This window comes from Cygnus olor, chromosome 25 (genome assembly GCF_009769625.2).
Source record: "Cygnus olor isolate bCygOlo1 chromosome 25, bCygOlo1.pri.v2, whole genome shotgun sequence".
Classification (NCBI taxonomy): Eukaryota; Metazoa; Chordata; class Aves; order Anseriformes; family Anatidae; genus Cygnus; species Cygnus olor.
Window position 1 is genome coordinate 3,324,480 of NC_049193.1, and position 15,929 is coordinate 3,340,408.

The following is a 15,929-nucleotide window of genomic DNA, read 5'->3' on the forward strand; positions in this document are numbered from 1 at the left end:
TTGCTGTTTTTGCACCGCTTTAAGTTACTGAATATTTCATTAAGCGAGCAGCCAAGCGACGTGACGTTTCACAGGTCACCCCCGGCGTCTGCCCAGCCTGCTGGGAGGCACTTTTTAAGTTCAGCGAGTCCCAAAAGCATCTGAGAAACTCCGCGCCGTACGGGGACACCTGGAGCTGCAGGGACATCTGCAGCGAGGCGCCAAGGGCTGCTCCCCGCCTGCCCCCGCGCCATCAGCGAGAGACAACACAGATCGTGTATTTATGCTGCAGGGATGCATGCGTTGAGCAGATACGGAGCTCTAACACCTTAAAATAAGCAAAATATTTCAGAGAATTAAACGCTTCGCAACAGAGGACGCTCGTACCCAGTCATTCGCAGGGAGGCACGAATCAATCCGCTCCGCAAGCGTCACGAGGTGTGCCGGCCCAACTCCGCCACCATTATCCCAGGGAACATCTCGCATTGCAGCTGAGGCAGCACGGCTGCACGAGAGCACGGCGGGGAGAGAGCCCGCTGCCGAGCCGCTCACCTTCGGCGGCTCGATGGATCACAGCTACGGACCAGCACCCCCGCGGGGACACGAGGGCCAGCCGCCGCGACACGCGGGGTTTGGCACAAAGCCGCTGGCTTTTTCGGGGGGCTACGGGCTGTAGGCACCTGCAACGTGACCCGTTAGCAGCGGAGGTTGAGGCAGCCCAGCTTCCCAAGAAAACCGGGCAATCGAAGCTCTCAGCAGCACAGGTTTCCAGCAGCTCTTTTTCAAGTGTTTTTTCCACCAGGGCATCCCCTCCGCTCCTTTTGCGGTGCTGCGTAAGGAAAAAGCGTGCTCTGCGAACGCATCCCAGGCACCAAAACCCTCGGCTCCGCGTGGCCGTGCCAGGTACCCTGCCCAGAAATAGCTTGTTCAGCGCGGGGGCAGAGCTGGAGCGGGCGTCCCAAAAAGCAGCCTCGCCACAGAGAAGGTCAGGGGGGAAAGAAGGGCTGGATGTTACTCGAGCAAACCATGTAACCGGTGGCCAGCACATCAGCAAGTCTTCCGAACGCACAGAGCTGCGATCAGAGGGCGTTAGGGACAACTCTGGGGGCAGAAGTGACCCATCTCCAGCTCAGGACCCACCTGGCTCTGCGGACAGAAAGGGCGACTCCAGCACTTGACTGCAATTCAAGTGTGTTTCTGCTTCCCGGCTGAATTACGGGTCAATGCAGGTGCCTTCACCCATTTGTATTTTTAAGTCCCTTCTTTCATTCAGCAGCTAATACCTAAGTCAATTTTTTTTTTTTAAAGTTCCCTTTCGCCTCCAGCGGTTTCTCCGCGGATGGCCCAGCAAAGCCATCCAGTTCTCCGAGCCTTTGAAACGAGACACTTGCAAAACGCACCATAGCCAGGGTGTGCCCAAAACACGCTCTGTGGAAAAATCTGTTGGGGTAGTGCCAGTGCAGCAAGGAAAACATTTTTCCCCCAGCTGGAAGCCGAGCGCAGCGCTGCTGCCGAGCGAGCGCAACCAGAACGTATCTGCTGGAACGGAGAACAAAGGAGGGGGGAGGAAAAAAAAAAAAAAAAAAGGCAACGTTACTGCATAATGAAAACCAAAATCTTTCAGGAAGAAAAGCACATCTGCGAAGCGCACCTTTCCAAGCTCCTTAAGGAAGCCCACGTTCGCCGTTCCTCCACTTTTCCTGTCAGGCAGAGTCACTTTGCAGCTTGTATCGGCATCAGCGGGAACAAAAATGCGGCTCTGAGCCGCAGCCGCTTACAGATGCCGGGGTAACAACACAAGAGCCTTTTCCCCATCCCCCAGACCGGTGCGTTAGGCTTCAGTATCAGAGATCAGCTCTAAGCAGGGCCCCTTTCCTTGCTAAAATGCTAACTACAATTCTGCGTGAGACTGCAGGGAAGCAGGCAAGCTACCGCACCCGTCCCGAAACACCAGTTCACGTTGAGACGTCTTTCTGCTTTTCGGATGCTGTGACAAACTTTTCCCAATTAAAAGGAAAGTAAATATTTATCCAAACCCATCCGAAGCATCACCTGCAAGTCCTAAAATACCCGAGCGAGAGCCCATTCCTCCTGGCTGCCCCACTGGGGCAGGGCTGTAAGGACAAGGTGTGACTTCCAGGTAGCGCCAGACCCCGAATCATTCCCAGCCCTCCACGTTACCCTTCAAACACAAGCCCAGCCCAGCCCTAAAGCCTAAAAACAGGCAGGGAAGACGCGACCCAGCAAAGGGAAAAGAGCTGAAGGAGACGGGTGATGTAGGAGACGGGTGAGGCGCACCCACGTGCTGCTGCTCCGTGCAGCCACCCAGCAGAACCCAGGGCAAGCACCCATGGGAGAGGCAGACGAGGGTTTGTAGAGCAGGCAGCGGCAGCACAACCTCTGGAAGAAGCAGCTCTGTCGGCACTCAGCTGCCTGGATGCGAACGTTTTCCTGCAGCACAGCACCACTACTGTTCGCTGGGGTGACCCCGCACGGAGCGCCGGTACCCTCCTGGTTGGGACCCCCCTGACACAACCACGACTTCAGCCCAGAAAGACGGATTTAAACAAACTCACTGTAGGGTGAGAGCCAACACGACCTTAACGGAGCTCAGCGGATGGCAACGCGAGTACCTGGTAGGACACCCAACCTCCCGTGTGTACTCCAGGGAGGTCCGCGTGGGGACCACGCTCGAACAAAAAGCCCGGAGCAGCCCACTGGGCATCCCCTGCACCTCTACACGGCGTGCTCTGACCATATTTCTAGCAGCAGTAACAGACTCCTTTTCCTTAAGATCTTTTTCAAGCAGCGTTTTCATTTGCCCTCTTTTCTTAAAAGCAAGAGGGACTCGCACGGTGTCCTACTTACTGGGGATACCTGATTAAGCATTTTCGAACAGTGAACTGCTCCCTGCTATTCTGCTTTCACATGCAAGGCAAGCACGTGCTCAGGATTTGCTCTTTCGCTCCCTTCCCAAGCGAAAGACGTTTGAGGGGCATCACCCTTGACCAGCAGCAGGCGGGTCACAAGCAATTCAGGTGTGATATATGCAGATGTTCATAAACTGCTGAGAACCAGAAGGTCAGGAACTGTGCTGCAGTCCGTACCTACAAACACAATGAAGTCAAGAACAAGAAAAACACCACAAAAACATGAGCAGGTAACTGAAAAAAATCATAAAGAGGAGGGAGAGAGTTTTGTGATTGCTCTGCATAGATCAGAGCAAGTGAAACACGTTGGAGACCAGTAGGAAAAGCGTCCTTGGTCTCTGCAGTGGGGGATCGGCCACCTGAATTGCTGCTCCGTGAAGTCACTGACATGAGAAACGTTATTTAATAGCCCTCGAGGCTACCTTCTTGCACTCTCACTTGAAAAATAATATCAAGGGAGAAAAATCCAAATTTCTAAATTCTAATTCCTCAGTCCACTGACTCACCGCCTGCACCTGCCCCTCGAACAACCCCTAATGCAGGCGCCACAAGCACTCCTCTCCAACACGGGGCTTTGAAATCAGTGCTGACTAAAGCATTTATTAGCGAAAAACCTTCATTACTACTCCGGGTCCAGCAATCCCGAGATGCAGGCAGCGTGACGCGACGCAGCACAGGGAGGAGCCAGCACACAAGCTCCCAGGCTGGGGAATGATTCACTGCAACACTGCAGTGCAGAAGGTGCTCGGATTTCCCACCAGTAAACGGGATAATTACAAAGCGTGCTACGGCATCGTGGCCAGAGGCGTCGGAACAGCCCCGACCGAAGGCACGGCACTGCCTGGCCCTTGGAGGAGGTGGCGCGAGAAGTCAGTCCCTAAAACTTGGCTTCGCTCTCAGCAGACACTCCAGGTAAGAAATCGGAACCAAAAAAAGCCAAGTTCCCGTTAAATATTTGTTTCCGGTACCTTTTCAGAAAGTTCCCGTGAATCTCAGACCGAAGCTGGGGAGCAGAGGCTAACTCCCACATCACTTCCCGGCTGATGACCGCATCGCTGCTCGGCACAGGTAACTCATCAGCCAGAAATAGCTGTCGGCTCCTGAGGAAACCACTCCACAGCCAAATGCAAGGCAAAGAAACCAGCCAGACTGAGGAAGGCAGCTCCTACAGATACACATGCACGTGAAACATTTCCCACTTTTACAGCCATTAGCACGGGGCCACAGAAATACCAGTGCTTGCTTGGGTAACTCCCTAAACCCTCACTCGATTGCACAAGCCAGAGCCCCCACCAGCAGCACTCCAGCACCGGGAGGAATCCGTGCGCCAGGCTCCAAGGCACCTTTCACAATCAGCAGCCCCCGATCCTATCACACCGACAGCAGTTTGGGCCCTTTCAAAGCCCCGTGGGTTTCAAAGAGGCAGGAGGCTGCTGCCTACGGTCAAATATGAGAGCAGTTGTCGACAGGGGAGGCTCCAACCTGGCCATCACGAAGCCGAGGCACAGCGCCCGCTGCTCCCAGCCCCGCCACCAAGCACGCTTCTGAAGCGACACCTCCGAGGCTCTTAGCTGTGAAGCAAATCGTTGCTTCTCATTAATCTGAGCGCAAATGAACGCAGCGTGGTGGTCCTTGATCCACGTAAGTCTACAGGCGTGCACCAAGAGCCAGCCCAGCCCGAGCGCACTTCGTTCTGCGTTAGCCACATGGGAGTCAAGAGCGGCTTATTAAACCAAGCCCATAGCTGGCAGGGCTTCCCAAAAAAGAAGGTGTAACGAATACCTCCCTGCTTTGTTTATGCATTACACGCTGGCCTGGTTATCTGCTCGAATGGCAGCGCCTTCCTGGGCAGCGGGCGCAGGACGCTTTAGGAGGACCTACCAAGTCCTGACGCGTGCCTACTGCTACGGGAAGACGCGATTCCCCGGGGAGACGCTGCCTCTATAGCCAAGACCAGGCGGGCCTGAGCAGCGCGAATGCTTCAAGTCTGTCCTTGACCAGATACTGATTCTGGAATGCCACCATGCCTGAAAAACTCAAAGGTCAGCTCTTATCTAAGCATGATGTAAACAGGTCTTTGTTTCTTTCGCATGCTTCTACTTCAGTCCCAGAGGCGGTCGGGCGACACGGCCACTTACTGCCAGCCAGCCACGAGACGCAGAATTTGAAGAGTCACTCTCGCTAGAGAGCGAGAAGCCAGCAAGCAAGTCCTTGGGGGAAGGAAGGAGCGGCCAGAAACAATACATAACCACGGGAACCTGGCTGCGGGATCAGGCAAAGTTTTCGCACTCATTAACATACTCCGTCTCGCTACTGAAATTATGAATAAATATAGTAAAAGTCTTCCCCCCCAATAAATAAATTCTTCAAGCAGCAAAACCCAGCCATACTTGAGCGAGCCTGCAACAAGCCTCTGCCCTTCTGCGCTCGCACAAACACAGAACAATGCTTCTGTACAAGCAGCTGGCCCAAGGCGGCTTCCCAGTGGAAAAGGCAGCTCTTCCTCTTCCTGCTCGCCGCGCTGCTCACGGACGGCATTTAGCTGCGCGCACCAGCTCTTGAGGTTGACTCCAGGAGTTTCGGTAACGAGCACAAATGCGCATTCAGCCTCAACAGCACCAGAGCTCCTGAGACCCGACATCAAAGCACTCGTGCCAACAGGACAGTCGATGGTGGAAAGAGCAATTACTAAATACCCACAGGCATAAACTTTAAACTAGGCTTGGTGGGCCTGGCCTAGATGCCAGTACGCGTACACACCAGCTTCTGAAACGGCGGACAACAGAAGGATCATTCTTTTTACTGGCTTTAAAAACCCTTGGCTTTTAAAGAGTACTCGGGAGGCCGGGGAACGTAAAGGCATGACTAACATAAAGGGCAGAAAAGTCAGCGAAGAATTTCACGCATCGTGTCTCTGAATACCGCACTTCCTCTTGGGATTACGACGAACGGCAAAGAGATTTCGCTTTGCTAGACGACACGTGAATCTACGAAGCCCGCAAGATGGAAAATTTAATATTACTTTGGACAGACAATATTGTCAAGTGCCGCCTCCATTAAGAGCTACAATACTTAGGAATTCAATTTCACTACTAATCCCAACAGAGCAAGTTTGACGATGTTATAAAACAGGAGTAAAGTTACTCAACTCTTTGCCACCAGCACCAGGGCCAAAAGCCTGTGTCCAGCCTGCACAGATCACACGCTCAGCTGCTAGCTTCGTGCCAAAATCATCTAGAGTTTAAGACTTCACATACAGAAATTCATCTTACACTAACATCCCAGAAAATAATGTGAAATTCTGCTGGAGTTTAATGCTTGAGAGCTGCAATATAGATGTTTATTAGCTCTTACCATGTGAGCATGTTTTCTGGAGGACGCTCCAAGGCACCAAGTACGCACGCTGTCCGTGTCCACCTGCCTAGTTTAGTGAAATTTATGTCACGGTACTTGTCCGGCCATAAACATGACTTTGGACAACAGATATCAAAATACATTCAGCTATTTCTCCACGGCTATCTGCGCAAACCCAGAATAGCGCAGGTATGCCAACAACGTCCCCAGCCAGGGAGGACCACCGTGGCTGCGCAGAGCTTCAGACTGAGGTTCAACCAGGATGGAACAGATCTGCTGAGGCAAGCAACGTTTTACACAGCCCAAACACACAACACAGCCTTTTAAGAGATTTGTTCAAAACTACTCTGATAAGCGTTCCTAGGACAAACGCTTTTCTTTGGAAGAAAAGTTTCCCTTGTTCCTTGACCCGTCTCAAGACCTTTTTCCTTGATGCGGGTTTTCCTCCTCCACACACAAGTTGACAGCTAATACTCTGGCAAACAGGATCCAGTTAACAACCTATTAGCTGCTGTCATCATCTAATGCAACTCATCACAAATAATAAGAAAATTCCCAACACTGACTTCCCAGAGATTAAGGAAGACAACACGCTCACTTCACACTTCCACCGCCACTCAGCCCAAATCCTTTAAGAGATTTTTTTTTACCCCCAGGCAGCTTAACCAAAAAAATAAAAATTAAATAAAAAAACATCACCACTCTGCAGTCAGTGAAGATTCAGACTGGCCTTACTTTACATAACTGGTTTACAACAAAGATCCCCATTGTAAAAAGACAAATATTTCATTTCAGGGGACAGGGCCAACACATAAGCAAGACAGTGGAGAGAACTGCTTATAGTATTTTGAGTTCATATCCGCAGCATGCCTGAGCGGCTCCAGCCAGGCACTATTTCCAGGACTTGCTGCTCTGAAGGAACACCAATGACTACTGAACACACGGAGGATTTTAACTTCAGTGCTCCATGCGCTGCCTGAACTAGGAAGTGTGCCACAGATCACACCACACTAGTTTTAACAATTATTTCTTTGATCTAAGCCCATCAGAAGAGAAAGGCGTTCCTACAAAATCCAGATTCTCCATCTGCCACCTTTCCCCTTACTCTCCCCCCTACCAGCAGTAAGACAAAGCATGACTGCTACTTACAGTGGTACGTGGGGTTGTTCTGGGTCTGCTTTGGTCAGTTCCTCCTCTTCAACGTCAGACTCTCCTCCCGAGCTGCTGTCAGTGACATCCGAGTCAAACGCTTGTTCGCTGGATCTCAAGTTGGCCATACCACTGGCCGTGAATCTCTCCAGTTCTTCCGATATCGAATCGCTCTTCAAGAAGCTGCTTAGGCCTTCTGAAGTAACTGTCTCGCTCGCAGCTCTCCTCAAAGCTGCTTCTGCTTTTCTGGTCAACATCAACTGGCTCCGATGCCTCAGGGGGTCCAAAGTTGGAAGCTTGCTCAGAGTTTTCTCCAAGAAGCCACCCAACTGCTGCTGGATGTGTCTCTCCACCTGCTTCGCCTGCACCACTTGCAAGCGTTTCTGCAGCCTGCGAGCCCGGCTCTCGATGTCTGCCTGCCGTCGCAGCAATGCCCTCGTCCTCATCTCGGAGTCAAGAGCACTGTGGTGACTGGCCAACAGAGAAGGCTTCTGCTCCTCCGACTTACCGCTCCCGAAGTCCGAGTGACCAGCAGCACCAGGCAACCTGGGCTCTCCACTGCCACCCTCGAGCACCCGCTGCTGCTCCATGGAATTAAGGGAAGATTTGTTTGCAGTGCTATTATTGCTAAACGGAGTCATGTGCTCTGCATCAAGGCTTCTATGTGGAAGAGTGCAATTGGTCAACCCGGTCTTCAAATCCCCTAATTCGGAACCCCCTGCGTTATAGTCAACGCCCTGGAGGGCAGCAGCAGGAGGAGCACACTTCCCACCATTCAGAGCACTAGAATTTTCATGGTCTGAATTGGTACTTTTGGCCAATTTCTTGGCCAAGCCGTTTACAGGCGCTTGCGGGAGAGGTGGCTGGCTATTAGTACTCATTGTTTTTAGATTCTCCAAAGTAAATTCCAACACCGGTTGCCTCCCCAACAGATCACTTGTTTTCAAGAAGGACTGAGATAATAGAGAGTGAGATTTAAGGACTGTCTGCTTGTTGAAGACTCCTTGCAGCTTCAGAGGCTCTTTTGAAGAAACAGATGTTACATCCGAGCAGAGATAAGAGGCCACTAGCGGCTGCAGCTTGCCCAGCTCTTCCTTCGTAGGGTTGTTTCGGAAATCTAAACTGGGATCCTCCGGAGCAATGGCTTTCCTTTTGGTGCCGTTGGCAGCCAGGAGGATGTTGTTGGCGTTGCCGTTGCTCTCGGCACTGCCAGGCGACAAGGTGGAGGACGGGGGAGCCAGCTTGAATCGGATGTGGTGAGCTTCAGCTGCTGCGTCAGTGAGAGCGGGCGCCATCGCAGCCATTCAGCACAGAGAGACGGGAAGTCCAGCCTCTCCCGGTGCCGAGGCCAGCTCCACTGCCTCCCACTGCCTCTCCTGAGGACAGCCTGCAGAAGAGAAGGAAAAGGAGAAAGTGAGGCATTGCACTTACATAAAATGCAATAAGCAAGACAGCAGCAACCAGAGGCATTGACTCGACGCTCCGGTAAAAGCCACGGGCACGCCATCCTCCCCCTGCCACCATCAGCCTCGTGCCGAGCGGAGCCACCCGGGCGCCAGGAGGGTTAGGACAGAAGCAGCAACACGCGAGCTGGCCCCGAGGATCTTCCAGAGCTGGTGCCTCTAACTATTGCCGTCATCTTTCAGACCATCCACCGAGCACACCCGCATCCTTCCAGGCCTTTGTGAAAGGTTTGGCTCTGCGTACCCACAGCCCGTTGCTCAGTGCCACCAGTTTGCCAACTTTATCTTGAAAATCCCTGAGCTATGCCTATAAAACACATTTCACTACTTCTACTGCCCATTCAGGTGTAAGAAGTGACAATGTAGAACTGGAACCTGCAACAGAGACAGGGCCCGAGGGGAAAAAAAAACTCCATATGCTCCAAATCCCAGTAGCTAAAGAAACCCTGCAATCCCACATGGGCTGGAAACCCCATCGCTTCCCTGAAAGAAAGCCCTGGACTTCAAGGAAGCCAGTTCCCTGGTGTGTATGAAAGCTACTTTCCCAGAAGCTCACTTCCAAATAAGCCGGGTGATTTCCAGCGTTAGCTGTTTCCACTTCTCTTTCAAAAACATGGATAAAGATTAACTCACACGCACCATGACGGAGCACTTCTATACTGACCGTAATAGCAAGCCGCTGGCTTAACTCAACTAGATCGAACAAGAAAAATAACTAAAGGCATTTCATTCATACCTACTGCAGCCTTTTTTCCCCCCAGATGTCAAGTTTCTAAAAATTTACCTATTTTCTTTACCATTAAGCATCAGCAATTTTAATGCCTTTTTTTTTTTTGTTCGAACTGCCTTCACATAGCCCACAGGACAGGTTGTGCTAACAGTACAAGATACTTTACTCTCGTGCTGGAGAAGTTGTGCAGTACCTTCACAAGCTATTTCAATGTCAAGTTAATAATAAGAAATTGCCCTGATGTCTTGCCTGATATGCCAATCCTCTAATTTCACATAAATTTGCATAAGCTTGTTGTAGCTGTTCATTAACACACCCCAATGACCAAATTAATATACCATTAGATAGTCTTCACTTATCCTATAAGAAGTTTGAAGACGTTGAACGAGCAAAATTCAGCAGGCAGTTTTGGCTTGGGCCTTGTTCAGCCGCACCGAGGTTGCTCCCCCGTGTCAGACCAAGCACCTAATGCAACCTACAGAACCGCGTTTAATTCCCACTTGTGTCTGCTCTCAGAGCTCTGCCCTCCTCCTCGTGGACCTTCAAGCACTCAGAGATGAGCATCTCAACTTCCTTCTCCAACTGGGAATCGAGCGGGGCGCTCAGGTCAGACCAGAAGCAACCCGAGAACAATCCCAGCTCTCCCCCATGCAGGTCAGGGCTCTACTCCCAAAAATAAAACAGAGCACCACTAAGTGCTGGTTTCTGGCAGTATGCAAGACCAGTAGAGATGAAACCTTTTCCAATCGTATCAGTAAGATTCTCACCAGGTCCACAACTCAGACCACCTCCAGTCCCGCTCAAGCTTGCCCAGCCCGCAGAAAGGTGGCACAGAGGAAGACAACAGGGAAAAAGGACACACTCATGGGGGACCTGATTAAAAAACAAGCACAGAGCTACCAGGGACGAGTTCAGACTTCAGAAGTCCCCTGCTGACAGAACTTCGCCTCTTTTGTAATCAACTATACTTTGTCCTCACTGAAAAGAAAGTACACTGCACGCCTAAAAATTTAACGTACATCACACTGAAAATAGTTTTTAAGTCATCACTTGGGTCCATAAATAATGACGATGACTCTTTGGGACAGAAACAAAAAAAAGGAACCTGCAGGGAACTTTCCACTTGTAGCTAAGATGCCCTTGGGAGAGGAGGGAGGAAGAGTGCCAGAATAAAGGACTTCCCCCACTCCAGCCTCCTACCAAGACCTCCAACCAGATGTGTACACCAGGAGGGACTGCTCCCAGAGCAGCTGCCACTTCTGCAGGATCACGCTGGTCTGCCTTGCAAAGGGAGGCTCTGGATCAGTGCTTTTCACCACGACTGCCACCGTAACATCACAAGGCAGTGAGAGCAGCTTTGTGAACACCCTTACCGCAAAAGAGCAGAAAAATCCACGCTTGGTGCAGAGCGCAATGATTCATTGTGAACACGTTCACACTGCGCTGCAGCCATTTAAGTTTACCAAGGCTGAAAAGCATTTCAGAGTAAGTTTGTATGTCATCAACTTCAGTTAAATTAAGAGAAGTAGAAAACGGAAGCAAAACTTTCATGCTGCCTCTTCCTCCAGGTTAGCAAACTTGCTTTAAAAAGAAAACCCTCCTCCCAAGCTAGAGCAACCCTCCCTGCCTTCACTTTTAGTTGGGCGGACAACATTTCAACACTTCTGAAGCCCGGGAAGACACCCTTAAGAACGAGGCTTTGTTCCAGTAGCTTAAAGATGACCTCCAAAGTATTGGGTGTATGGCTTTTTATTTAAGTCCTTAAAAACTGTGTGCCAGACAGCGCTGGTTTCCCTAACACTGAATTAGATCTCTACTGCTCCGAACAGCCTTGGGAAGAAGCGCTAAGGAATGTTTGTGAACGTGCTTCCCCCTTGGCTCCGTTCGTAGGCTTTGCTTGTTATTAAAGCCCCATCACAACATCTCTAACTCCTTCCTACGAGAGCGGGGGGAGAGGGCACTAGGCACCTCTGAGGTGAGCGTGGGGACGAGGAGCAGAGGTCACGGACACACATACACAGCCTGCGGAACTCTGAGCGGGTCTGGGAGCGTTCTGGCAGTAATTCTAAGAACTACCCACCCCATTGGCCTGAACCTTGTCTGCCCCTGGGACTCGAACCACGCTGCCAAGTTCTCCCCGAGCTGCTATCACCCACCAGCACCATCAGATCGACACCAGCACCCACAGGTCCCTTTTTTTGGCGTTCCTCCGCCAAGGGCCTGCGACTCCAAGCACCGGAGCTGGCAGGAACATGGCCCTCAGGAGAAGCCCGCTCCAAGCCCCACTGTGGACACTGCAGATCACCACGACGAGCCTGCAGCAGCACCTGCCCTCAGCAGCCACAGCACGACCCTCATGCATGCCTTGGTCCGGATTTTGCTTCAAAACACCCAAAAGGAGCTTCTTCTGGAATGGCGACATGTACAGCCAGCCTGAAAGCAATGCTCCGAATCCACAAGCACATCCTTGATTTTTTACTTCAAAACTAGAGCACTGGCAAAGCAGTTAGCGTTAATTAACAGAGGAAAGATGAAAGGCTGTAGCACGCAGTTAAAAACAGGGTAACCGTAGCTCGCCCAGCTTCCCTCACTTCCTGAGGAGTGCGAGCAAGGCCACCGAGGGAGGAAAGCCACTGGGCCGACTCGGTCAGGTGGCTCCAGCCACAGTTCCACGTGAACTATGCTTGCATTCAAATTCTTACCCGCCTTTCAAAATCAGAGCAAAGGGAAAAGCGTCAGTAAGGCCAAGGAAACGATGGGAGGTTAGGAGAAGCACGAGGACAGCGGCCAGTCACGCTACCCTCCGCAGCGGCCGTCGGGTCACAACGCCCCTGAAAACGATCTTCCTTCAGCACGCCGACTTCTCCAGGACCATCTGGTTTTGAAACTCAATTTTAGAACCAGCCCTTGAAAGGAGAACTGGCTTTCCAAGCACACCAGTTTGTGCAACGCCTCACAATATAAGCCCGAAACGGACACGCTAAGTTTTTGTTCTCTGAAAAGTTGTGACAGGAGTTTCGGGATGGGGGAGAAACCGAGCACCTGCGCTCGCAGGAAGGTTCACGAGAGGAACCGGAGGGCTCCAAGGACCAGAGGCCTTGCCACCCATCCGCCCCCACAGGGGCACGGCTGCCCCCAGGCCTTGGCCACCCCACGCAGACCACCAGCCCCACAGGCGGTCTGCCTCCCCCTGGCACCGCTCACATCCACCTCCCGTAGGTCTGAATTCCCCGGATTGCCATTTAAACCCTCACACGGAGGGAATTTTGCGTGCGAACGTCACCGTCTCATTTCATCACGCGCCAAAGCAGGCCGGGGCTGCTCTCTGTGAGGGCTTCGAGGCCCCCTCGCACCCCCAGATCTGCTCCCACAACGCTCTCATCCAAACCCACTTCGGGACATGCCCTTTTCCTACTCCTTGTGCTAGGAAGGGAGACAGAAGAGGTTACGGGTACCCACACAGAGTCGAGCTCAACGCGTGCACGAAGGGCCAACAAAGCAGCGAAGCCTCCCCGCGCCTGGTGCTGCGACCACCTCCCAGCCCCCCCTGCCCTGGCACCAGGTCCCGGCAGCGGGGACCGCGCATGGGGGCTCAGCACCTCAGGCCGGGTGCTGAGGGAGGGTCCCTCCGAGCCAAAGACCACGCAGGCCAAGCGACCCCGAAGGAAGCGAGCACCAGGCCAGCTCCCACTTCCCCCTCTCGCCTCCTCCACGCCCAGGCATCTCCTCAGCCTGCGGGGTCACAACCGACTTTCGGAAGAAACTTGGTGAGAATTAAATCCCTTTACACCTCATTCTGCGGCCGAAAGGCTGCACCTGAGCTCCTAACCCCACAGAGCAACTTAAAATGCAGGCACTCGACACAAAGCCAACACCCTGAGCCTAGAAATACTTCCCGCATCCACAACGTGCATCCACCAGAAGTCATATACAATATGCATAACAGATCCTCTACATGCCTTTTGTATCACCCTTCAATGTTTTATAGTTGTCAGACAGATGTTTACCAATTTAGGGAGAGATTTACATGAGAAGCAACTCTCAAAGCTTTAATTAAGAAAATGTGACAGGCAAGTACAGGACGATAAAGTTATCGATAACCCAGTGGTCACATGCAGTTTGGCAGCCAGTGCACTTATAATGACCTACATTTGGGAAACAGGCCCTTTTTCCTCTTTTCTTTTTTTACAGAAAGAATGAAAAAGGTTAAGAACTGCAGATTTTTAAAACATATCCGTTAAGTACCTTCCCTATATATTAACGCAACAGACTGGCTCCTAGTCACTCAGGGAAAAATATTTTAATATTAAGAACTTCCCAGGGAATTGTACTTCTGCTCTAGAGCAAAGAAGAAAGAATTACTAAGCTCCAGTTTTATAGCCTTTGTTTCCAATCAGAAGCCCTCAAGATTAAAATAGAAGCTGCTGCTCTTTACTTGCTGGTCCACAGAAGTGGCAGGGTCTTTTCTCGACCAGCAACCTGAGATCTCCTTCTTCAAGTGCAATTTTCTGTTACGCCTGAGTTCTTACCGGATATAAATAAAACTCCCTACGCTTTGCATAATTTAAGGTAGAGGAGTTCTTATTAATACCATGTCAGAAAAAAAATCCACAAAGCCAAATTAACTGTCATCTCCCTAATCAAAAGTATGGAAAAATCAAATAATTTTAAGCACGAATGACTTCACCAGGTAAATGAAGCATCTGGAGATAAAAATACCCATTGCTTTTAGGTTACTCTTCAGAGCAAAGTTGTTTTCTACAGTCAAATATAAAGCAGCATGGTTTAAAAAACAATAGTGGGGCATTTGCAGAAAGCAGCAGTCTGACATAGTACTAACAAAGACAAAAAACAAGCTTTAATTATTAAATCCAGGTCTCCCCCCTCATCCAGTATCAGAGAGATTTTGTTTTTCTTTCGCATAATCTGGGCAAGTTGCCCAGGAAATATGAAAACCTGAACTCAGGACTCAGAGAGCAAGTTAAACAAAAAACAGAATTGCCTCTTCAGTTTAAAGACACGTTTCCATTCAGGAGGTGCTGTTATAACCACCTCTGGGCAAAAGCATACAAGGATTTTTACCAAAACTTAAAACCCCTGCCCTGTAAACGGTACCACCTTGATCCTTTGTGCTTTAAACACTGCGTAAGGACTGTCACTACAAGAAGCTTCATGTTAACTGGTGTTCGGCACGAAGCAACAGGCCAGAGGAGCAGAATTAAGCATCCCCAACCACTCGATCCCTGCCCAATCTGGCGGGCCAGCCTCCCGCTGAGTTTAAATACCTTATTTCGAACGGAGTTCATGAGAGCTCTCCTGGATATGTATGCTCAGCTAACTGCAGATCTCAGCTTTTATTGCTCCTCAGATCTCACAGCAGAGAGAACAAATCCACCAGGACTGCCATGGCAGCAACTAAAGCCAAGACGACACGAACTCCAGAACAGAGATGCTCACTGAATGGAAGATGATGCTCAATCACACAGCACACGTTCCTTTCTACGGGCCACGATTACAGCCTGAACTCGGTTTGCTGTTTCTCATTCAGCGTAAGGCAACTCAATGGTAACCTTTCCCATCGTATCCTGTCACTGCAGACCTCGACAGGAAGTTATAAAGATTTCAGCGAGGAGAATCGTGAGGTTTGACAGAGCTGAAAATGAGAAGTCTTTAAAGGTCCATCTTCTGCTAACATCTCCAAGGTCCAAAAAAGCTCTCCATATCACACTAGGTATTTCAATTAAACTTTTTTTTTTTTTTAATAGCTAGGTTTTTTAAACGCTTGGCTCTCCACTAAAAAAAAAAGTTTGCAGCCAAAGATTAAGTAACAGATGAAGATGTGGCCTGTTGAGGCTGACAGCTACTCCCATTTCCTCTCTTCAGATGCAATTGTTATCCTTTTTCCTTGTTCTGTTAGATAAACAGCACAGCTCCACCACTAAATTCAGACAGCGTGCTCTCAAAACTCTACTCCCTGGAATTAAGTCTCCATGCCTATTAGCATATCCCATTTTGCTGCAGTCATCTAGTAACAAGAGTCGAAAATATGGGGGTTGGGGGGGGGGGGGGGGGGAACCGACTTATTTTTCTTATTTTCTAACTTTCTTTGAAACCTGAACAGTAACTTATCCACAGCCCTCTTCCAAAAGCAGCGGTCTGAACTCAGGCTGGGGGGACACACGCGGGGTTTAATGGAATTGTGTTTACCGAAGTCCCACAGCACCAGGACTCTCGCAGATTTGAGTACGACAACTCTGTGCCCAGTGAAAAGCAGCAGAAAGCCTTTCTTCCAGCTTAAATTATTTGTTATAGAAAGCTGCATCC

General features: G+C 50.5%; 1 protein-coding gene across 10 annotated transcripts in view; it reads right to left on the bottom strand.

Annotated features, from left to right (window-relative positions):
* The window catches only part of KANSL1 (KAT8 regulatory NSL complex subunit 1), a 98,243-nt gene that overhangs the window by 67,188 nt on the left and 15,126 nt on the right, over positions 1-15,929 (bottom strand). For all 10 annotated transcript variants that reach the window (XM_040536545.1, XM_040536544.1, XM_040536549.1 and 7 more), the window contains one exon: positions 7,413-8,799. In XM_040536545.1, coding sequence (XP_040392479.1) covers positions 7,413-8,716 — 1,304 coding nt within the window. In that variant the 5' untranslated portion in view covers positions 8,717-8,799. The remainder of the gene's footprint in view (positions 1-7,412; positions 8,800-15,929) is intronic.